This window comes from Aotus nancymaae, unplaced genomic scaffold, assembly GCF_030222135.1.
Source record: "Aotus nancymaae isolate 86718 unplaced genomic scaffold, 86718_ANA_hifiasm-v0.15.2.pri h1tg000036l, whole genome shotgun sequence".
Lineage (NCBI taxonomy): Eukaryota > Metazoa > Chordata > Mammalia > Primates > Aotidae > Aotus > Aotus nancymaae.
Window position 1 is genome coordinate 48,526,115 of NW_026988450.1, and position 24,556 is coordinate 48,550,670.

The 24,556-nt window shown below is 35.3% G+C and overlaps 1 protein-coding gene across 7 annotated transcripts in view; it reads left to right on the top strand.

Moving 5' to 3' along the window:
- The window catches only part of VPS13B (vacuolar protein sorting 13 homolog B), an 839,649-nt gene that overhangs the window by 552,044 nt on the left and 263,049 nt on the right, over window positions 1-24,556 (top strand). For all 7 annotated transcript variants that reach the window (XM_064384451.1, XM_012455820.2, XM_021675751.2 and 4 more), the window contains exons 32-33: window positions 4,990-5,116; window positions 7,763-7,906. In XM_064384451.1, coding sequence (XP_064240521.1) covers window positions 4,990-5,116; window positions 7,763-7,906 — 271 coding nt within the window. The remainder of the gene's footprint in view (window positions 1-4,989; window positions 5,117-7,762; window positions 7,907-24,556) is intronic.

The window sequence follows — 24,556 nt, forward strand, 5'->3', positions numbered from 1 at the left end:
TCAGATACCCCTGGAGTGTTTCTGCAAAGAGTGTTTTAGAAAGAGCAAAGACACTCAAGTAGGAATAAGTTGAGCACATCTAAGGGATCGTGCCTGGTGGGGAGGAGAGAAGTAGTAATAGTAGATGAGTTTTAGAGAGAGAAGGACTAAATAATGAATGGCTTTTTAAGTCAGAAGGAGTTTGAATTTTATTTTAATTGCATTTGAAAGTCATTGGATAGTGCTCCCGTTGAAAAAAGCATCTAAGTGGATTTATACTTACAACTATTTCTTTTTTTTTTGAGATGGAGTCTTGCTCTGTCACTCAGGCTGGAGTGCAGTGGCATGATCTCTGCTCACTGTAGCCTCTGCCTCCCAGATTCAAGAGATTCTTTTGCCTCAGCCTCCAAAGTAGCTGGGACTACAGGCCTGCGCCACCACACCAAGCTAATTTTTGTAGTTTACATGTAGAGACGGTGTTTCACCATGTTGGCCAGACTGATTTTGAACTCCAGATCCAGGTGATCCGCCCACCTCGGCCTTCCAAAGTGCTAGTATTAATGAGCCGCCATGCCAGGCCAACTATTTTGTTTTTTAAGTTCCTATAGGACTCAAATTATTTATCTCTATGACTCCCATTAATATAAAAATAAGCATATCTAGGAATAGGTTTATGTAACACATAGTTATCCAGGTAACAGATTGTTTATAATAAATGTTTGTGAACATTACTGTTTTCGTTTTAGGAATAACTACTGTTAAGAGATGGTCTCAGGTAATTTCAACAAGTTTTAAGTATCTTCTGCTCTATTATCTTTCATCCAAAGTTCAGCCATAATGTCATACTAAGAAAATCTTTATGTTGCATAAGAATTGCTCTGGGCAACATGACTAAACCCTGTCTCTACAAAAAATACAAAAATTAGCTGGGTGTGAAGTCACATGCCTATAGCCCCAACTACTTAGGAGGCTGAGGTAGGGGGATGACTTGATCCCAGGAGGCAGAGGTCGCAGTGAGCCAAGATCATGCCACTCCACTCTAGCCTGGTCAACAAAGGGAAACCCTTTCTCACAAAAAAAAAGAAGAAGAAGAAAAGAAAAAGAATTACTCTGGGTACACAGACCATCTAGCCTTTCTTATTCTGACTTTTTGGTGAAATATTTTGGGAACCTTAGTACCACTTTTCCTACTTCTGTTCTTTCATAATGTGCAGTTTTTGAAGTGTGGTTCGTAAATGCCTTTAATATTTCCCACTAAGGCATACCAAAATGTATGACAGATGGGCAGAAGAACCTTGATGTAAATATTCTGAGTCCAAAAAAGATGACCACAGCCTTTCTGACACATATGTTTCCTTGAGTGGAGTGCATGTGGCATACACCTGTGCCTTCTTGCTTAGTAACAATTTGAGAGAACTATGCTTTTTTTTTGGTTATAATCTGTACCTCTTAAAGCTTAATAGAAGAGCTTTTGCTAACTCATGTGATTATTTTTCTGTTATTTGCTTTGAACCTTACAATAGTCAATGTTTTGTTATTTTCAACGAGGGTTTAATAAATTTCTATGGACATAATCCTCTGTATTACATGATAGGTACAAATAATTATACCATTTCTTTGTTTATATGGACAATGTAGACATGTATTAAACCATTGTTATATTGGAGTACATCTGCGAAATATTAATTAACCCTATGTGCCTTGGCATGATGTAATCTGTTTTCTCCAGCTGAATTTAATATCTTTTCATCATCATAGGTGATCAGCAGCTTCACCAAGATATGTCTACTTGTGAATTTGCTTGTATTTGTCTGAAGTAGGACTCATTGTGCTTCCTGAGTCTATGAATTCTTATATTTCATCAGTTCTGGGAAAATCCTCAGCCATTATTTCTTTAATATTTTCTCTTTTCCTTTCTTTCTATTCTCTCATTTTGGAATTCTAGTTATATATGTTGGACTCATCTCTCCATTTCTCTTCATTTTCCTTTTAAACTTTTCATTTGAAAATTTACTTTAGTACATTCTGGTATTATCTCAAATCTATTTTCTAGTTTGCTAATTATTTCATAAGCTATACCTAAATGCTATTTATTCTACCTATTATGTATTTAACTTTAGTAACTGCATTTTTTAGTTTTGGAAATTCTGTTTGGTTGTCTTTCAAACCTGATTTGCCCTTTTTAATAGTGCCTTGCTTTTTTTTTCTTATTTTTTAAATTCTATCTTATATGTCTTTAGTAATTGTAAACAAAAATTTTGTTGTAATTTATTATCTATTATCAAAAGTTCTTGATAATGCATTTGAAAATGGGGTTTAATTTTCCTAATAAGGGTTTTTTTGGAGGGCATGTAAAATAGTCTGTATTTGAGGAGCTTATCTTCAATGATCTTTTTCTCTGAGTATCCTTTTTGTCATTGAGGACATGTTTTCTAGAGAGGTTTTGCATCTGTTTCTGACAGATACCCCAGGGTTATCAAGGTTCTGATGCTACTGCTATATAAATAACTCAGAATGGGTACTTGAGGACCACCCAGGAAATAAAAGTTAGAGCCACTTAATAGATATGGGAAATTTGCCATTATTTTTAATTTTCCAGGGAGATATTTGTATTTTCAGCAAGCTCTCTTGCCAAGACAGGCAAACTTACTTATTCTTTCCTGTTTCTGATGGGTTGATGTTTTTCTGGACTTTCAGGGACCCCAGATCTAGATAGGCAGCTCATTTAAAAATTCTTGCCTTGTCTCAAATAGCTGTTAAAACTCTATTCCTTTGATTCATTAAGAGTGCTGACCCTCTCAATTTAATGACCCTAAGGTCATTAACAACCTCAGTTAATACTTTGTGTTTTAGTTCCTTCTTTTGAATTTTGAACATTAGACTGTTATATGGTAAAATATTGGTAGAATTTAATTCTTAATTGTAGTTACTTAGTGTTTCTTTTCTGTTTTTCTTTTGAATTCATCCCTGAAAAAATATGTGTGTGTGTGTGTGTGTGTGTGTGTGTGTATCTTTTAAATCTGTAAAGATTTTTAATGATTTAAAAAAATATATTTACCATTACCAGAGATACCATTTAATATTTACCAGAGATATCATAAAAGTTAATACTATATGCCAGAGAAATTATAGTTTTACAGCACTACTGACTTATTTAAATTTTATTATTACTTCTAAGTCAAAGATCTTTTATATTTTGCGTTACTGATTTAATTTATCACATGATGGAGAGAAATGTATAATATGGAAATTTTTCATTGCCCTTGGTTAATGTTTGCTCTTATTTGGTTCCCTGCCAACTTTTCCATTTTAAGGTATTTTTAATACATCGTATATTTTAGCATTCCCCTATGAGAGCACATCAGATGTTACATGTTTCTCACATTGATCATTTTATGGAATTTGAGCTATTAGGCTATAATTATGGTGTCTCTCAGGATCTCAACCCTTCCTCTATAGTCACAGATTTTAATACTTCTTCCTGTTACTCTCTACTCACCAGATCTCTTAATTCTTTAAAATTGACTTTCTTGAAATCCAATACTTATGTGTCATAGAACCAGATGATCCAATTTGCTTTTTTGGCAGACGCCATATAGAGCTCTGCTCGTTGCAAGTTTAACAAAAGACATTAGTATTCTCTGAACTAGTCTGATAAAAACAAAAAATGGTTTAGAAAGACTTGACTTTTAACTAGGCTTTTTAATAAGATAATTTATGCCAATCCTCTGATTTCAACTTTATCATTTTATGATATAAGGGAATAATAAGGGCATTTAAAAGGAATATTAAGTTAATAGTTCGAAGGAAAATTTGAGGTATGGCTTGCTAACAAGATATAAATGTATATCACTTGATAAAATGAAAACTAAGAATTTACATAGTGGACTTGAAGATCAGTATCAGCACAAGCTTTGGTTTCTCAATAATATTTTCCAGTTTCATCTTTTACCATGTACTTCCTTTGAAATTATTAATAATTTTAAATGTCACGTAAAAATATTCTGCTAAATAAACTGATCAAAGCTGGAAATGTGTAAAGATAAATTAAAATAGGAGCCAAAAGCTGTTCTGGTGTCAACTTGCTCTCCAGGTCCAATTCTGGAGCCTTCATTCTCATTGTGTAGCCTTAGCCCAGTACTTAAACTTCATTTCCTTACAGATAATAATGGGACTATTAACAGTCCCTACTTCACATATAGGATTGTTTTGAGGAAGCATTTAGTATCTTACATGAAAACAGCTGGGCGTGGTTGCTCAATGCTTGTAATCCCAGCATTTTGAGAATCCTAGTCAGGAGAATTGCTTGAGCCTAGGAGTTCAAGACCAGCCTGGACAACATAAGGAGACTCTTTATTTACAAAAAATAAAAATAAATTAGCCAGGCATGGTGGCATATTCCTGTGGTCCCCAGCTACTTGGGAGGCCAAGGTGGGAGGATCACTTGAACCCAGGAGATTGAGGCTACAGGGAGCCATGATCACACCTCTGCACTCCAGACTAGGTGACAAAGCAAGACCCTGTCTTAAAAAAAAAATGAACTACCATGGTTCTTAGACCTTAAAAAGAAAATCATTCAAAGATTAAAAGGGTATTCTCATGACCCTGATGAGGTCAGCAGTTATCAAATAGAAGGTCAGATATTAAAAATAGGAAATTAAAAATTATTCCAAAAAATAGTAAGATTATTGGTGGTAACAAGTGATATGAAACTAATTGCAAGAATAAAAAGAAGTAAAAATGTAAAAAGTAATTTATTGAAAAGCCCTGGAATGATACTAATATGAAATTGCTTATTTACAGCTGAATATCTCAAGGTGTTTTCATCTTTTATAAATCTTATGGAATTGAAGTTAAGAAATGATTATGGTAAAATACACAAATAGGCACCCTCAAAATAATAATGTAATTTTGCCCCACATGTTTATAGTACAAAAACTTGTACAAATTTAATGAAAATTATCTTTGAAAAAGATGAAATGGCTAATAATCTTTTACTCTATCTTTTAGCATACGGCGGCATCAAGAAAGAAGAGCAATTTTGACCCCTATTTTGACAGATTTTTCTGTCCGAATAACTGGAGCACCTGCTATCATTTTCACCAAAATAATTTCTCCAGAAAACTTGCATTCTGAGGTTAGAACATAATTTTGATTTTATTTTAGTTTAAATAATGGAATTGCTCCTCTTTGTATGTTAGGGATTTCCACACTTTCAGCCCATAGGACTTATTAGCTCATTAATAATAGCTACTATTGAGCTAATATTTATGGAGCACTTTGTAGTACTCTTCAGTTATTGCTTTCCTTGTAATAACTCATTTAATCCTCATAATAATCTTATTTGCTATTCCTGATGTCCCTGTTTTGTAGATGATGAAACTGAGGCATAAAGGAGCTAAACAAGCTACCCAGATTTTCACAAATAGAGCATGCTGTGAAACCAACTGGTCTGACTCCAGCCTATGCACTCCTAAGTACTACAGCCTCTTTTTAGTGAAAATAACAATGATTCTGACAGATAATTACATTACCTTACATAGTGAGTTCTACATAGATTACCTTATTTAGTCTTCACAACATTCTTACGAATTAGATACTATTAGTATCCATATTTTAAAGATGAGGAAACTAAGGTCAAAACAGATTAAGTAACATAACCAACATCAACTGGTGGATCCAGGCTTCAATTCTGATCATTATGGTTTATTGTCTCCATGCCTAGAATAGAAATGTAATAATATTGTTTACTATAGCTGAAACAATTCCTCATAGAAATTTTTTATGCTAAACACATTATAAACTTTTTGCTCATTCACAAAATTTTGTCAGTTGTTATAAAAAGTTTGAAAAATTTATATGTATGTAATACAAATTTTTTGTATATCCATAAAATTTGTATAAAGATTAAGTAAATCTACTAACATTTTACAGCTACTAAGTAACACCATTGGCTTAGAATACATGAAACTCCTTATAATATGCCCTTTTTCATACTAATGCTGCTATAAAAATATGAATTAAGATTCACATATTAAAATCATGTTTAAGAAATGCTTCTATTTCCTGTGTACATTTGACTCAAAAAAATGGAATATCATAATCATTTTACATTTTTAAGATTTTTTTTTCTTCCAAAAATATTCTTTACTTTGTATTTGGATTCCCAAATACTTATCATTGAATTCAGAAATGAAGATAAGAATATATCAAAGTGTTGATGAAATAGCATCTTATCTTAATTAACTCATCTTCAAAGGCATTTGAAGGCATAATTTGAAGGCATTACTAGAAAGGTCCTCATTCCCAGGTAAAAGAGGCAGGGAGCTAAAGGTCAGGAAACCTAGTTCTAGAACAAGCTCAGCTTTACACTAAATGATATCGTTCTAAGCCATTTATTTAAATCCTTTTTTCCATCAATTTTCTTATGCATAACCTAGTTGCCTCATATATAGCTACTCTTGTTGCCCTCTAGATTGTTATAAGGTTCAAACTGATCAATAGAAAAAATAATTATAAGAGGAATCTGAAAAGCTAAAGTTTTATAAAAATAAAAATTATCCTTGTTTTTATGTTATTAGCTGCTGATTCTACCAATTACAGTCATACTATTTAACCTACTAATACAGTATCAATCATTTGCAAGTTTTCACAGGATATATGCCATCAATAGAGCCAAGATATTTTTAGTACAAATTTTTATGCTCTTGGGTAATGTTACAGTGACTATTTTTTTTTTAAATCCTGAATTGGTATACTTTTTTCCCTTTTTGTCAATACTTGAGGAATATAATAAGAATTCTAATTAGAGTGAATGAATATAGATAATTTGTGGAGGAAAAAGTTATTTAACAAAAACATCTAAGGATAAATGTTTCAGACAAGCTGTTCTTTATGGCTTTATTAAAACCTCCTCTAAGTCTTTGGACTAGTCACGGTCTCCTTAAATCCATTCTTCTGGATGATACTATAAGGAGAAGATCTGTTGCAGGACTTATTAAGCGAAGCTTCTGGATTGTTGTTTTGTTTTGTTTTGTTCTGTTCTGTTTTCCTTGTCTGAATGGTTTTCCAGTGATAAATGTTCAAGTAACTCAGTTTTGCAGAACAGCACCAATTATGTTGTGGACATCTACCCAATGCTGCCAAGATTTTAGCAGTTTGAAGAAATGAAAGTAATTAGTCTAGCTCTCTTTGGTTTCAACACTCTTTTTTTATAAATCATTTTGAGTGTATCCTTTGAAGAAAACTCATACTGTAGCTCTTAGCAATTATAATTGCCTGCCTATAATTGTCTGTTTACATCTGTCTGCCCAACTAGATTATAACCTCATCAAGAGCAGGTTGCCCTTTAAGGCCAACCTTATTCTTTGCGATATTCCTAAGACTCTACTGTGGTACCTAGTACTTAGGAGATACTCAGTAGGTTTGAATTCATGAACAAGATTATGCTACACAATTACATTGTTGCTTACATATTGAAAACAATAATAATTTGAAGTATGAAAAAGTCAGATAGGTATGAAAAGGTGAAGACTTCTTATTGTTAGTTGTGTATATCTAGCACAAGTCCCAACACATAGCAAGCCCTCATAAATATTTATGAACTTTATCTGTTATATTGTGTCAAGTGGCTTTGCTCACCTTTTTTGCTCTTATCATTAAAATATGAACTTGAATCCTAGGAAACATCATCAAACTAGTGAAGGTCAAATAAGTAAGAATAATAAATTATCATCTGAAGGCTATCATTTTTCTTTATCTGTATTCTACTTTTTTGCTTCAGGAGATTTTAGTGTGTGGCCATTCCTTAGAAGTGAATATAACCACAAACCTGGACTTCTTCCTAAGTGTGGCTCAAGTTCAACTCTTACATCAGTTAATAGTAGCAAATATGACTGGACTGGAACCATCAAACAAGGCTTCTGAGGTAACTTACCTGATTTTGATCAGGCTTACTGCACTTGTTCCAACTTTACATTCACAGTAGGAAAGCTATAATTAAGATAATTGCTTTCTGCTTAATTATTCTGTATTTAACTTTATTCAAAATCTAGTCATAAATCACTTTGGATTGATATTCTTTATTTTTGAAGTTTGTTTGGTCTTTATTCCTCTTATTTGTCATGTACCTTTGCAAAATTGCTATGGACTGACCTCAGAAGAACCTCTGTTATAAACATAATTTTATTACCCTGCTGAAATTCTAAAGTATGATGCGAGAATCCTGGTATAGCTTTCATTTACTCAGATACATTACAGTACTAAGGCCTCTTTTGGAAGTGAACTTTGTAAGAGTACTATGGGAATATCTTCAATAAATAACTTGTAAAGTATTCATTTCCCATGCTCAGTGGGAAATGAATGGACACAATCATAAAAGTTGAATGCCTGCCTAGAATTTTAATTTTGATCCGGTGTTCATTGGAAGCCTGTATTGTAACCACAAAGTATGTCAGCATGAAACAAAGAAAGCTGTTTGTTAGATTCTTCTCAAGATATATATTCTTTGCATTTTGTTTCCACATTTATCTAACATTCTGCACTTAGAATAAATATTTTATAAAAACTCAGGTGAACAAACTGTTTATATATGAAAAAGATGTTGCTTTTATTTTTGTCATGAGTTATAAAGAAGGCTTTAAGTTCTGTTTAGTAAGAAGGTAGGAAAGGAAGAGGAATTTAGGTCTTTCAAGTCAGCGCTATTTCCCCTCTGCCACAGATTGTGTACTGTAACTATTACATTATTCTCTCAGTCTTCTTATTAAAAGAAATTTTTTAAATGAGAAATCTTTTACCTTTAGTAAGTGGAGATTTTCTAATGTAATCCTCCTTTTCTACCCATGATATCTATTTATTCAATATCTATTATAAAAGGACTTTAGAATTACATATTCTCCAAAATACTGACTTCTTAAATATACATTAGGGAATCCATAAAAATGTAATTATGTGACATCAAAATAAGTGAATTAAAAAGTATTTCCCCATGCATTTTCGATGAAGCCTATGAAGCAAACTGAGTTGGATAAAAGTGAATTACATTCTGATGTTATTGTACCTATTTTATAAATCTCTCCTATCAAAGAAATCTGACTCCCAGATTACTGATTGTTTTAAGAATTCACTTAACTTAGCAAATTGGTTATTAACTATTTATCTACATACTTTTAATGCCTCTTAGGGGGATCGATTTCAGTAAATAAAAGGATACTCAGAGTAACTAACTATCCTTCCCTGAATGTTGAATGATTACTGACAATTCTATAAACTAGATAGGCATTGTTTTCTTCTGCTTTAAAAAGATATCTGTAGCTATGTGTTTCATCTTAGAGATCATATTGGTAGCATAGACAATATGAACATTTTTAAGTGGTTAAAATGGTAAATTTATGTTATGTATATATATCACAATTAAAAAGTACAGGCTTTAATGAGAAAGGACTGTTTGGCCCTTTTCCCAACCCTGGTGGGATATATCTGTAAAAATTTCAGTATTTTAGAAAAGACCTACAGTGCACTGGAATCATATGATTCCATTTTTAAATTATTAGCAGAACTCATATCTGATAGTCTATGAATATAAAGACATTTTAGTTACATAGAATGCTCTGTAAGAAGGCAAGGGTATATTTTGATAGGGCGAGTTTCACAACCACACTACCACAGTTTTTTTTTTTTTTTGACGGAGTCTCACTCTGTCGCCCAGGTTGGAGTGCCATCTAGGCTCACTGCAACCTCCACCTCCTGGGTACAAGCAATTCTCCTGCCTCAGCCTCCTAAGTAACTGGGATTACAGGTGCACACCACCATACTCAGCTAATTTTTGTATTTTTAGTAGAGACAGGGTATTACAATGATGAGTATTGGCTTGTCTCCAACTCCTGACTTCAGGTGATCTGCCTGCCTCAGCCTCCTGAAGTGCTGGGATTACAGGTGTGAACCACTGTGCCTGGCCAACAATTTTTTTTTTTTAATTCTTTTTGAGACCAAAAGAAAAATAGGAAAATTAAACCTGGCTGAGTTACTGAGAAAACAGAGGAAAATGTATATGTTAGTATATGCAATATAATTCTGACATTATAAGCAACTACTATTTCATAGGAATGATGGAGTAATAATGAGAATCCCATTTATCAGGATTTCTAGAAGGTACCCTGTGAATTATAGACCAGTAAAGGTCATATCTGTTCTAAGTTCACCATCTGATACTATATTGATACAGTAGTTATATAACATAGTACTATAAGAAGACATTAGGTATATTTAATGTAATATATATATAGGTTTTTTTTTTTAAGTAGAGATGGGGTTTCACCATATTGCCCAGGCTGATCTTGAACTCCTGTCCTCAAGTGATCCATCTGCCTTGGCCTCCCAAACTGCTGGGATTACAGGTGTGAGCCAACATGCCTAGCCTAATGAAGTATATTTTTTGAAGGTGTTAACATTTTCAGACAACCTTTGGCAAGATTTATTTGAAAGATTAATTTTGGGGGGATGCATAGTAGCTCACGCCTGTAATCCCAACACTTTGGGAGGTTGAGGTGGGTGGCTTGCTTGAGCCCAGGAGTTCATGACCAGCCTGGGCAGTATAGTGAGACCCCGTCTCTCAAAAAAAAAAAATTAAAAATTAGTTGCGTGTGGTGGTGCATGCCTGTAGTACCAACTACTCAGGAGGCTGAGGTGGGAGAATCACTTGAACCCTAGAGGTTGGGGCCGAAGTGAGTTGTGATTGCGCCACTGCACTCCAGGATGGGCAACAGAGCAAGAGACCCTGTCTCAAAAAAATACAAGGAAGATTAAAAATTATTCAAGAATAATCAAGCATAATATCATTTGGGAGCCTGAGGTGCAGGCAGATCGCTTCAGCTCAGGAGTTCAAGACCAGCCTTGGCAACATGGCAAAACCCGATCTCTACTCCCCCCAAAAAAAAACAAAAAACAAAAACAAAAATTAGGCAGGCATGGTGGCACATGCCTGTAGTTTCCACTACTTAGGAGGCTGAGGTAGGAGGATCACTTGAACCTGGGAGTGAGCCAAGATCATGCCACTGCACTCCAGCAAGGTAACAAAGTGAGATCCTGTTTCAAAAAAAGAAAGTATAATATGATAGGGGGATTATGTATTAGTGGAGGAAACATATCTACACAATAAAAAAGGGGGTAAAATGGACATATCTTTAGAACTAGAAGTGAAAACTGTAGGATAATCTGAGGATTCTTGCTAGAATAAATATTTAATATTAATTTTAATTAAAAAGACAACAAACACATAATTAAATTTACAAGTTCACAGCCAGAATGACTGAGTGATGGGTTAGGAAAATTGCCTCACATGTTAAACAAAAATTTTCCAACAATTTTGATCTGAAAAATATGTTTTAGATGGGGTGAAGCCACTAGACCAATGGGCCTGTATTTGTACTATTAGATTTTCACTGTCCCCTTCAAGTTCTATAATGTCCATGATTTCTAGCTCCCAGAATATTTAGTTTCTGCCTTTAAATGAACCTTATTTTCTCTATACATACTGGTTGAGTCCCTTATCTGAAAACTCAAAATTCAAAATGCTTCACTGAGTGTTTTCTTCGAGGGTCACATCATGCTGATATTCAAAAAATTTCAGATTTTGGAGCATTTTGGATTTTGGATTTTCGGATTAAGGATACTCAAACTGTGTTATGACAGGCTGAGAAATTACATAAAAAAAACAGGAATTTAATATTCAAAAACCAAAATGTATTCCATATTACAAAGTACATGTTCTTCCTTATCTAGCTTGCTGTAGTAGTTCACCATCATGCCTCTGTGACATCTGGCTCTAGAAAACTAGTACAACAGGCACGTTATCTGGGACTCTTACATCTTAGCTCCCTGCCATTTACATGAGGTGAGAGTCAACTTTTAGATACCTTAACAGCCAAAGCCAAATTTATAATTTGAAGTTTACTCCCCAAACAGAGTTCCACTACTCAGCCTTGATTTCTTTCCCAGTGTTTAACAGGGCTATGGTTGACACAATTGGTTTACCCTTCAGAAGGTTCTTTATCTTCTTACAAGATAGGCTTGGTCTCATAAAGGCCCAATTATATAATCATGGCCATTAGTTTATTTATTATATTATGGTTTTATTTTTATCCAATTAGCAAATGAATTTTAACAACCAAATTTTGCTAATGAAATACATCAAAGTAGCACCAATCCCTGATATCCCTACCTTATCCTGTCCAACAGTTAGCCAGTCTTTATAAGCTGTTTCCTCAAGTATTTATCTCCATATTTCTAAATAACCTGAATGGACTATCATCTCTTGATGCACTATTACTGTATTCACTTGCTATTTGTTATAAATTAGAGTTCCATCTCTTCTGCACTTCCTTTCTACACTTCCATCTTCCCAGTATTCTTATATCATTTTCTTTGTTTGTCAATCTTAATTGTTTTCATTATAAAGATGATGTAAATATTGTTCATTGCTTAGTGAAGTAATATAGTGTGATAATATGCCTGGCTAATATAATCTACTTGGATATTTTCATTTTTTTTATAAAATAGAAAATAATTCATTGGGCTTTTTTGCTATGAACTGTCATTGACCTTATGCCATACGAAGTGATGTTAGAGGTTGTTTTGGGTGGTATTACTAATATTTTAACTTGGAAATAATATGTTTTGTAGTTGTGCTTTATTTTAGGAATAGAAATTCTTGTCTTTTAGTAGAAAGTAAAAAATTCTCCAAGATATTCTTGACCAACCTAAGGATTGCCAGAAATAATCAGAAATAGAAACTTGAAGGTAAAGAAGAAGGAAGGGGACTTTAAGTGTGTAATAGTGTAACAACAGATGTCTTCTGGAATAGAATTTTAGGTAAGATGAGGGATATAGAGGAAATGAATACCCAACATGTGTGTGCATAGAGGGGGGTTTGAGAGAGGAAACTGAGACTGGCATGAGGGAGCATGTTGATTTTTCTGGTCTCTCTTGCTGCCTTCTATCTTGAGGTAGTCATGAATGGAAAAGGCCAGATCAGAGGCTACATATTTCTGTATTTAGGAAAGGAGATGGGAATTCTGGATGATGTCCATAGGGTGACTTTCCATTGGTGTTGCTATGCTGAGTATTTTGTTTCCTTTCAGAGGCACCTGGATAGACTACTGGTAACCAGGCAATAAACACAGGCTCCAATAAAATATAGATTCAAGCAGAGCCTTAAATGGACAAGAGGGGCTGTGACGGAATACCTCAAATTTCTTAAAATATAGGCCTGGAAAAGATATTAAGTATTTTACTGCCTATCTTCTCCAAGGGAAGAATTTCTTAGGTACATTAAACTCTCACACCTGTCACAATTTTAATTAGGCCTTGTCAATGTTAAAATTAGTGTAAATTTTTCCTGATAAACAAGCTTGTGCTGAGACAAAAAAACATCATATTTGCCTCAAAGTAGATGTAAGACATCAAGAAGACAATAAAATTTAAAAATTTTCAGCCATAATGATGTTTATCCGTATAGATTTCTTCACCAAAAATCTAGTGAGTGCATTAAATTTTCCTCAGGCTCTGGTAAACTGTCTATGCTAGCCTCATTTGGCAGTGTTCATTGAATGCTTACTATATGCCAGATACACTGGCTACAGTCTGACAGAGGTTTGAAAATAAATACGCTATGGTCTCTGCCTTCTATGCTTTTATAATCTGGTTAGGAAATAAAGCATAGGCAAATGGAGTGATAACTAAGAACTCAGAGTTGTATATAAAAAGTGTTAAATATACTTTATGGAAAATTAGACTTATGAGTCCAAGGAATAAAGAGAAGGCTGTAGACCAGGTGATCAACAATGTAGTTTCATGGAGAAGTGGAATACATAGAAAAGAGTAGCTTATTTATTTATTCAATAAATATTGAACCGCTCCTGTGTGTCAAATACTACTATGGATACTAGAGTGACAGCATTTAACAAAAGAGGTAACATTTATGCTTTCATGTCTAATGCTCATATATTTAGTAGGGAAGGCAGACAATAATAAATATTTGGAGCAAGCTCAAAATATAAATACAGCTACTCATGTGCAAACATTACATAGCTTTAAATTTTCTATAACTGATTTAATCTTTCTTACAAGCCTAAATTTCATTTAGATTAAGGATGTTGGTTGTTACAGAAGAGAAGCAGTGGGGAGGTATACATTAAATTTGCCCTCAATAAAAAGTAGTTTCAACATGGAGAAATAGAATGAATAAAGACATGGAGGTTTCTAAGCATTAGGATTTTTTGGAAGGATGGTGGGAAAAAAAATCATTCTTTCTAGAATGAAGGAACTGTGCAGGGAAATAATGGAAGATGCACTAAGAAGTGTGTATTTCATCATGGGCAGTTGGAAACCAAACTTTATTGACTTGAGTGAATGGGATGACATAGGAGAAATGGTATTTTAGTGAAATATGTTATACTTAGTTTTTTTTGGCAAAGGATTTGAAGTGACATTCAACAAAACATAAGAAATGAAAACTACAAACTAATGTCTGAAGAAAATAGATGCAACAATCCTCAGCGAAATACTAGCAAACTGAATCCAGCAACATAAAAAGAATTATACACTATGGCCACATAGGATTACCCAGAAGTACAAGGTTGGTTTAACATCTGAAAATCAATTAATGTAAAGTACTAAATCAATAGAAGTTTTTAAGTCATATGAGTATCTCAATACATGAAAAAAATTTTTTGACCAAATCCAATACCCTTTCATAATAAAAACACGCAACAAACTAGGAATAGAAGGGAGCTTATTCAACTTGATAAATCACACTTACGGAAAACTGACAGTTAATTTCATAGTTGATGATAAAAGACTAGATACTTTCTCCTAGAAATCAACAATAAGAAAAGAATGTCTGCTTACATCAGTTCTATTCAACATTGTACTGGAAGTTCTAGAGAGAATAATTTCACTTCCAGTCCCTTACTCTATTTAACTTTGTAAGCAAAGACTGATCATACTGAGGTCCTCTTACAGAATCAGAGACTCTTATAACTGGCAGGTACTTCAGAAATGGTGTTGATTCATTATCATCCATTAGCTCTCCTGAGAGTGAAACTCTGCTCAGCCTCCTGCTGCCCTCTGTGAGCCTTCTTGCGCTCCCCACTCCTCTTTTCAGTTGGGAATACTGGGTAGCCTTATGCAGAAAGCTGAAACTGGATCCCTTCCATACACCTTATACAAAAATTAACTCCAGATGCATTAAAGATTTAAACATAAGGCCTAACACCATAAAAACCCTAGAAGAAAACCTAGGCAGTACCATTCAGGACATAGGCATGGCCAAGGACTTCATGACTAACACCAAAAGCAATGGCAACAAAAGCCAAAATAGACAAATGGGATCTAATTAAACTAAAGAGCTTCTGCATGCAAAAGAAATTATCATTAGAGTGAACTGGCAACCAACAGAGTAGGAAAAAATTTTTGCTATCTATGCATCTGACAAAGGGCTAATATCCAGAATCTACAGAGAACTTAAACAAACTTACAAGAAAAAAAACCAACCCCATCAAAAAATGGGCAAAAGATATGAACAGATACTTCTCAAAAGATGTTTATCCAGGATAGCTGTTTTCTTCAAACAGTATAGCTTCCTGTTTCTTAAATTTCTTCCTAATAACTACTTCTCTTAAAACCAGATGATTTTTCTGAGGGAATCCTTTCTAGAAAGCCAAGTTAAGGCCCCAGAGCTGTTTATTTATTTGCCATCTACCATTTGGAAAATTCTTAGAATGGGTCAGTCAGCAGTTTATATCTATGTATTTAACTCACTATCCAGGGCACCCAAACATTTATAGAAGAGGAAGATTCAACACAGCAGTATCTAATACCAGAGTCATCCTGTCTTCCCAACTAGCCTAACCCTTCCTAATAAGCCTTGGTTTCTGTCCCTCTAACTATTTTTCTTTTATGCCCTGACTTTTAATATAAGGCTGATACAGAATCAGATTAATCAAATGCATATTAAATTTGAGTGGTGGCTTTGTGGGGAGAGGGAAAAGATGGGCCAGTAAACCCTAAACCACAGAGCAATTATTTTGCACAGCTTTGAAAGTGCTTTTCAATAAATGGAGAAACAGTCCCGCCCAAAGTAGTTAATAGATTCAGTGCTATTCTCATTAAATTACCATTGACACTCTTCCCAGAATTAGAACAAACTATTCTAAAATTCAAATGGAACCAAAAAAAGATCGTGAATAACCAAGATGATTCTAAGCAAAAAGAACAAAGCTGGAGGCATCACACTACCAGACTTCAAACTATACTATAAGGCTGCAGTAACCAAAACAGCATGGCACTAGTACAAAAACAGACATATAGACCAATGGAACAAAATAGAGAACTGAGAAATAAGACTGTGCACCTCCAACCATTTGATCTTTGACAAACTTGACACAACAAGCAGTGGGGAAAGAACTCTCTCATAAATGGTGCTGTGAGTGCTGGCTAGCCATACACAGAAAATTGAAACTGGACCCCTTCCCTACACCATATACAAAAGTAAGATGGATTAAAGACTTAAATGTAAAACTCAAAACTATAAAAACCCTGGAAGACAACCTAGGCAATACCATTCAGGACATAGGAACGGGCAAAGATTTCATGATGAAGATGCCAACAAGCAACTGCAACAAAAGCAAAAATTGACAAATGGGATCTAATTAAACTAAGGAGCTTCTGCACAGAAAAAAAAACTATCATCAGAGTGAACAGACAACCTACAAAATAGAAGAAAATTTTTGCAAACTAACCATCTGACAAAGGTCTAATATCCAGAATCTACAAGGAACTTAACCAAATTTACAAGAAAAAACAACCCCATTAAAAAGTGGGCCAAAGACGTGGACAGACACTTCTCAAAATAAGACATAAATGTGGTCAAAAAACATGAAAAAAGGCTCAGCTTAGTATCACTGATCTTGAGAGAAAGGCAAATCAAAACCACAATGAAATACCATTTCATGCCAGTCAGAATGGCTGTTACTAAAAAGTCAAAAAAGCCTGTAATCCCAGCACTTTGGGAGGCCGAGGCGGGTGGATCACGAGGTCAAGAGATCGAGACCATCCTGGTCAACATGGTGAAACCCCGTCTCTACTAAAAATACAAAAATTAGCTGGACACGGTGGCGCGTGCCTGTAATCCCAGCTACTCAAGAGGCTGAGGCAGGAGAATTGCCTGAACCCAGGAGGCGGAGGTTGCAGTGAGCCGAGATCGCGCCATTGCACTCCAGCCTGGGTAACAAGAGCAAAACTCCGTCTCAAAAAAAAAAAAAAAAGTGAAAAAACAACAGTTTCTGGCAAGGTTATGGAGAAAAAGGAATGCTTTTACACTGTTGAGTGGGAGTGTAAATTAATTCAACCATTGTGGGAGACAGTGTGGTAATTCTTCAAAGACCTAGAAACAGAAATACCATTTGACACAGCAATCCCATTTTGTACCCAAAGAAATACAAATTCTTCTATAATAAATATACACACATGTGTATGTTCATTGCAGCACTATTCACAATAGCAGAGACATGGAATCAACCTAAATGCCCAGTCTATCATTATAGACTAGGTAAAGAAAATGTAGTCCATATACATCATGGAATACTGTGCAGCCATAAAAAGGAATGAGATCATGTCCTTTGTAGGGACATGGATGGAGTTCAAAGCCATTATGCTCAGCAAACTAACACAAGAACAGAAAACCAAACACTACATGTTCTCACAAGTGGGAGCTGAATTATGAGAACAGGTGGGGGAACAACAAACACTGGGGTCCATCAGGGGTAGGGGTGGGGGAGGGATGGAGAGTATCAGGAAGAATAGCTAATGGATGCTACACCTAATACCTAGATGATGGGATGATCTGTGCAGCAAACCACCATGGCGCACATGTACCTGTATGACAAACCTGCACATCCTACACATGTACCACTGAAATTAAAAGTTAAAGGAAAAATAAAATAAAATGCTTTTCTTTTGCATCAAGGAAGATAAGAGAGAATGGAGAGAATTTTTGCAGATAAGGCCTATTTTTTATTGGTCTTTCTGAGGATATAGTCTCAGAGCACATGTAAGAAAGAAAACACAGTGGTCAAGAACTTGAGTTTTGTAGTTGGAGCCCAGCAGTAAATCCCATCTCCGGTGTTTACTTTCTGTGTGGCCTTGGACATGTAACTTTAATTCCTGTGAGCCTCAATTTAATCTTCTGTAAAATTGAGAAAATGATAGTCCTCCCCAAAGGGGTTGTTGTAGAGATTAATTGGGAAGCTGTTTCTAAAGGATTTTTCATAGTAATTGTTATATAATAAGGGCTCAATAAAAGCCATCACTATCATTGTCATCTTATCTAGAGATTCTTAATTTTCATCTCTCTTTTCTATGTACTGCATTATATCTTGCCCAAGATACTTCTCTAGTTTGCTTGATTATAGAGCATATATGATTATTTCTCAATGTTTTTGAGTTTGATTGGATGAAGGAAGGATGTAATAGAATGCTCCAATATCCTATTTATCATCTGGCAGACTTTGGACGGGTGTATGTTCCATAGACTTATTCTTCTGCTCAGTTGATAACACAGTTTGCCCCAGAAGCTTATTTCTCAGGTAAATGAGATCTTGCTAAAACTACAAAGTTGATAGTGAGATGCTTCTGGAAGCACTGGGGTTGTCTTCAGATGGCAGACTAACAGAAGGATTTTTGTATCCCACTGCTTTGCTCTATTCACCTTGCTCCATTCACTCAGGATTCACTATTGACTTTCCTCAGCCATAGGAAAGGTTTACAGAACCAGTCTTCATGAAATCAGTTAGGACTGTTATTAATAGGTTGTGGTCAAATTTATTATTGCTGAAATTTTAGCTCTTTGCAATAGATGAACCAATTGTTAAAGCTGCATTGAAAGATACTTCCTTTTCTCCTCAAAGATTCGTTATTTCCAGTGTTTTTCTTTATAAGTTCTGTGTGGTTAGTGACCCATATATGATTCTCTAAAAATGTTAAGAGCTTCAAAAGCCAATCCTATATTGAGTGCCCCATATTTTTTTGAATTATTTGTTGGGAGCTACATATAGATTTATTTTATTAGAAGAAAAATGTTGAACTTTCATCAGTATAAAAATTTATGACAGCAACAGTAATCAAGACAACATGATGCTGGCATAAGGATAGACATATGGATCAATGAACTAGAATTGAGAGTTCAGGCACTAACTCTCCTGTTTATAGTCAACTGATTTTTGACAAGGTAGCCTAGACTATTCAGTGGAGGAAAGAATAGTGTTTTCAAGGAATAATGCTAGGATGACTGGATATTCACATGCAAAAGAATGAAGGAAAATGCCTAAATCATATCATATGTAACTCAAAATGGATCAAAGACCTAAATATAAGAGCTAAAACTGTAAAGCTCCTTGAAGATACTACAGGTGAAAATTTTCGTGATCTTTGATTAAGCAGTGTTTTTTTTAGATATGACACCAAATCACAAAAACCAAAAAGGAAAAGAATAGATAAATTGAACTTTAAAAACCTTAAAGCTTTTGTGCTTCAAAGGACATCACCCACAAAGTGAAAAGACAACCCACAGAATCAGAGAAACTATTTGCTAATTATGTATTTGCAAAATGGGAGAAAATATTTGCTAATCATATATTTGATAAGGGACTTCTATCTAGACTATAAAAGGACTCTTACAACTCAGTAATAAAATGCAAATAATCCATTTTTAATGGGCTCAAAGAATCTGAATAAACATTTCTCCAAATATGATGTAGAAATAACCAATACGCACATGAAAAGTTGTTCAGTATCATTAACCATCTAGGAAATGCAAATCAAAGCCACAAGAAAACACCACACTGACTAGAATGGCTGCAGTCAAAAAAGCCAAACAACAAATTTTGGCAAGGATATAGAGAAATTGGAACCCTCTTGCAGTGGACCAGAATGTTTACCTATATAACCTACTGCCACAGTGACATTTGGGGCACATTTGCAAAATTCTGAGAGTTGAGTAGATCACCATTTGACAACTACTGCCCTAAAGTATCTTCTCTGAAAAGAATTTTGCTGTTAGTTCCTTTTAAAAAAAAAAAAAAAAGAAAGAAACTATCATGTTTTGGGTTACATAACTCCCCAACTGGAGCCTAGAGTAGCAAAGACGTGATACTTCTGATTAAGGACAGATACATACACTTAGGAAAACAGATGGAAATGGATAAGTTACCAGAGAAGTCGATTGTGAAAGTAAGGATCATACATTTCACTTGGAGACTGTTTTAGCTGCATGTCACAGAAACCCAAAATAGATAGGAGTTTCTTTCTTTCTCAGGTAACAGTCCTTAGGTCAGTAGTCTAAAACTGGCATAGTGGCTCTGCTCTCTAAGGTCAATCAGAAACCCTGTCTCCTCTCGTTAATTTATCATCTCTGAGGTATCTCACTGGCTTGGTCCAAGATGGCTTACCAATCTGTGTTGTAAACAGTATATTAGAGGAGAAGGGAAATGAAACAGGAAGTAAGCACCCCTCCCTACGAGGACAAACTCTGAAGTTGCATATACCAGTTATGCTCACATCCAGTTGGTCAGAACTTAGCCATGTGGTCACACCCAGCTCCAAGGGAGGCTGAGAAATGTAGTCTCTTTTCTTTCATTCTGCCTGTATAATTGCAGAAGAGAAATGTAGTGTTTCATATGTGCCCTTCTAAAAATTATTTTACTATGAAAGAAGGTGATAACGGATATTGGAGTACAACCAGCATCCGTGGCCACAGAGTCTTCAGGGTTACCTGGTAGGCAAAGTCAGGATATTCCTGAGAAAGCAGCTTCAGTTCTTCATCAGTGCTTCAAACATATCCTCAAATAGAGCCTAAAGTTCTATATCATATAATATGGCAGAAATAGTGTTAGCTTGCAAATTGTTCAGAAGTACTGAACAATTTGCAAGCTAACACTGTCTAGGGACAAATACTGTCTTTTCTCATTGTTTCTACCCTTCTTCATCTGACAATGAACTCCTGTTTCTTTGGGTAAACAGTATTCTCCTATTCCATTGTGGTTTTGGTGGGGCTTCCATTATAAGGTCTCCCTGTGACATTGGCCTGGCCAGTTGTTGTACTCCATCCTCCTGACCCTTACTGGTTGATCTCATCAACCAGGGCCCAGATGAAGATAGTGTTTCATATGAAGACAGTGAGAAAGGTAAACTCTCTTTCCTGTAGTTAAATAAGTTTAGGTGGGTCAGGCGTGGTGGCTCATGCCTGTAATCCCAGCACTTTGGGAGGCCAAGGCATGTGGATCATGAGGTCAAGAGATCGAGACCATCCTGGCCAACATGGTGAAACCTCGTCTCTACTAAAATACAAAAAATTAGCCAGGCATGGTGGTGTGTGCCTGTAGTCCCGCCTACTCAGGAGGCTGAGGCAGGGGAATTGCTTGAACTTGGAGCTGGAGATTGAAGTGTGCCCAGATAGGGCCACTGCACTCCAGCCTGGCAACAGAGCAAAATTTCATCTCAAAAAATAGTAATAATAAGTTTAGGTATAATACTGAAGCTTTCATTGACCATGCTCTGTCCTTCTTTACCACTGTCATATGAAGAAAACCTGTCAGTGTTAGAGAAAAAGAGAGAAGGAGTCAAATGCACAGAAATAAGCAAACTTGAGAGACGGAAGTCTTGATGATATCATCTGACTCCCTTGACACAGTTCTGGTCAATGAGGCGTAAAGAGAAGTGTTCTACAGATTTCTGGAGAAGTCTTTACTTCCTTTCTCCTGTTCGTCCTTGGGATAACAACGATGTTAGTAACCAGCCACTTGTGACCATGTGACAAACGTGAAGAGAAAAAGCACACAACAAGGATAACAAAATGGACAGATAAAGTGGTCCTGAATATCAGTGACATCATACAGCTACTGTATCAGCCCTAACTTTAGGTTATGTGAGCAAACTAAATCTGAACAGTTAAGCCATTAATATTTGGCTCACTATTACATAAGGCCAAGCACAATCCTTACTGATCAGATGTTGTTACAGTATTCTAAGTCTGAGATGGTAAAACCCTGGGAAAATACTGAGCACACAATGGAGTTCAATTTTGAATAAATACTTGCTGAATGAATTAAATGGATTCCTGAATTCATAGTAATTCTCATTTCTGTCCATAGAAGTAGAAAAGATAAGGTGTATACAACATATTCTTTAAAAGAATTAGAAGAAATGGATGGCTAACTGTATGTTTGGTGGAGACAGGTTAAGTACATACCATGGAGTGCTTTGAATACGAGATTGAAATGTTTTACTTAAGTCCTTGGACAATAAGAGGAGTTGATGTTTGTGCAGCTAGAGAATGACTTAAACAGGTGTGCCTCAAAGTTCAGATCCATTTTAGGCTGAACGTCTCAGTTGTGTTCACACATCGATAACAGTCATCTGTAAGCATGTGGTCTTCAAACATAAATATTATAGTTACATTTTCCCCTGTTCTAATATAAATGAGGACGTATTATCTCATTATTCAGTAAGGAAATATCTGTACCATGTAGTATCACCCATTGTTTTCAGAAGCTACAATTGTTATTGATTAAATAGAAGGGTAAGAGGGCTGAAATTGCCCTGGGTTATGTTCATTTGGCTGCAGTAATGATTCTTTTATTCCTGAATAGCAAGTAATCATCTTATTAAGCCTACTTACTGAGGTAGCATATGTAAAGAGTAACACATGCTCATTTTCAAATCAGTGATTCAGAATAAATAAAACTTTTGTAGGAAAATATAAACCATATTTTTAGGGGCAAAGAATAAGAACCACATCATTGGAGATGTGATGTGGGAGTTCTTTGATCTCTGCACTACGTATCCTGGAGAAGAATAAAGACAACTTACCACACTAATTGAGCATTCCTTCCTTTGCCTTCTCCCCTTCCTCCTCCTCCTCCACTTAACCACTTGGTTTTAGGCACTTCCTTAGCTCTCCCTTCCCTTCAGTTCCCAGTGTAGATGCACTTGGTAACCTGTCCATGCCTGTTTGGTGCATGTTCTTGTGCTCGCTTTGGTAGTTAAGAATTATGATTTTTAAAGTAAAATCTCATTTGCAAAGAAACAAAAAATTACTTCAGCTAACATAACATATACAGTACTTAGTTCATGTTTCTAAAATATTTCTAAAGTAACGGTTATTTCTATTCAATGTAAGGTTTCCATTTCCCCAGGCTTTTTGCTATTATTTATTGTATTTGACTTCTCTACAACTATCTAAAGAATAAAGAACTACATAAAGCACTATATTCAACTCTCTATAAAGCACGATAAATTTGCATTTTAAAAAATGTTGTACTCAAGCTGGTTAGAGCAGGTAAAACTCCCTTTGCTCCAGCTACATCTCCATCTCAGTCAGCCCCTGTCCTCTCAAGGTTACTATTAATATCTACCCTCCTGTCTCCCCAGACCTCAGCCATCTACCCCTCTATAGTTTGTTTCTTCCCATTCATGCTAAGTTATGTCATCTCTCTGACCCTGAATTTTCTCTTGAATAATTGTTTTTTTCCTTATCTGCTGCTCTCTGATTTCTAATGCTTTTAATGCCATGTACTTGTGACCCACAGAAATACTTGTACAGAAGGAGGAAAGTCCTAGGGAAATCAGTTCTAACTAATTTATTATCTTTTTTTCAGTAAAAATGTAACAAATGAACAGGCTGTTCAAAATAACTGAGGGTCCATAGTTTGCTTGGTTTCCTATCTGACAGTTTTTACTTTTCTAACAAGCAACTTCTGGGCTTTTGGTTACTATTACATTGAAGAATGGACTTTTAAGAAACATTAACATTAGAGCCATGGGAATGTATATAATTCTCATCTAAGATTTCAGACATTTTAGATTGCTTATTTCTAGAACTTTGGCTCTTCATCAAAGGTTTTCCACAGCAAATGACTTAAAATACTCTCAGAATATAGAGGAATATAAAATAAACACCATGGCCTAAACGCCATAATCTTCCTGCTATATTTTTTAAGATTCTAGGACATCAACAAATTCTGCAGGTGGTCCCTCACCATTCTTTCTGAAGATTGGCCCATTTAGTAGTGTACCTTTGAGAGACAAAAAATATACTGGGGAGAAGGAAGTCTTTGATGACGGTGGTGGTTATCCATTTGTCAGTGCCCATTCAACTGTAAATTTTTAAAGGGTGAATTTTATTGTTTACAAATTATACCTCAGTAAACCTAGCTTTAAAAATTGTTGGGCTGCTCAGTGCAGCTTTTGTCAGAATGTGTATTACTTAGGCAACTACCCAGGATCTGTAATACCACCTAACATTTATTGGGTACACACCCTGTGTGAGACAATAGTCTTAAGTGTTTTATATAGCTTAACTCCTTTAATCTTCATAATCACCCTCTGAATTTGGGGCTGCTTGTCAGATTGGATTATGGAAACAACATCTCAAGGAAGTCCTGTAACTTGTATCTAACTGGTAAATATCAAAGCCAGATAAGCAGGCACACTTTCTCACACACACACCGCACTTGAGAATATATTG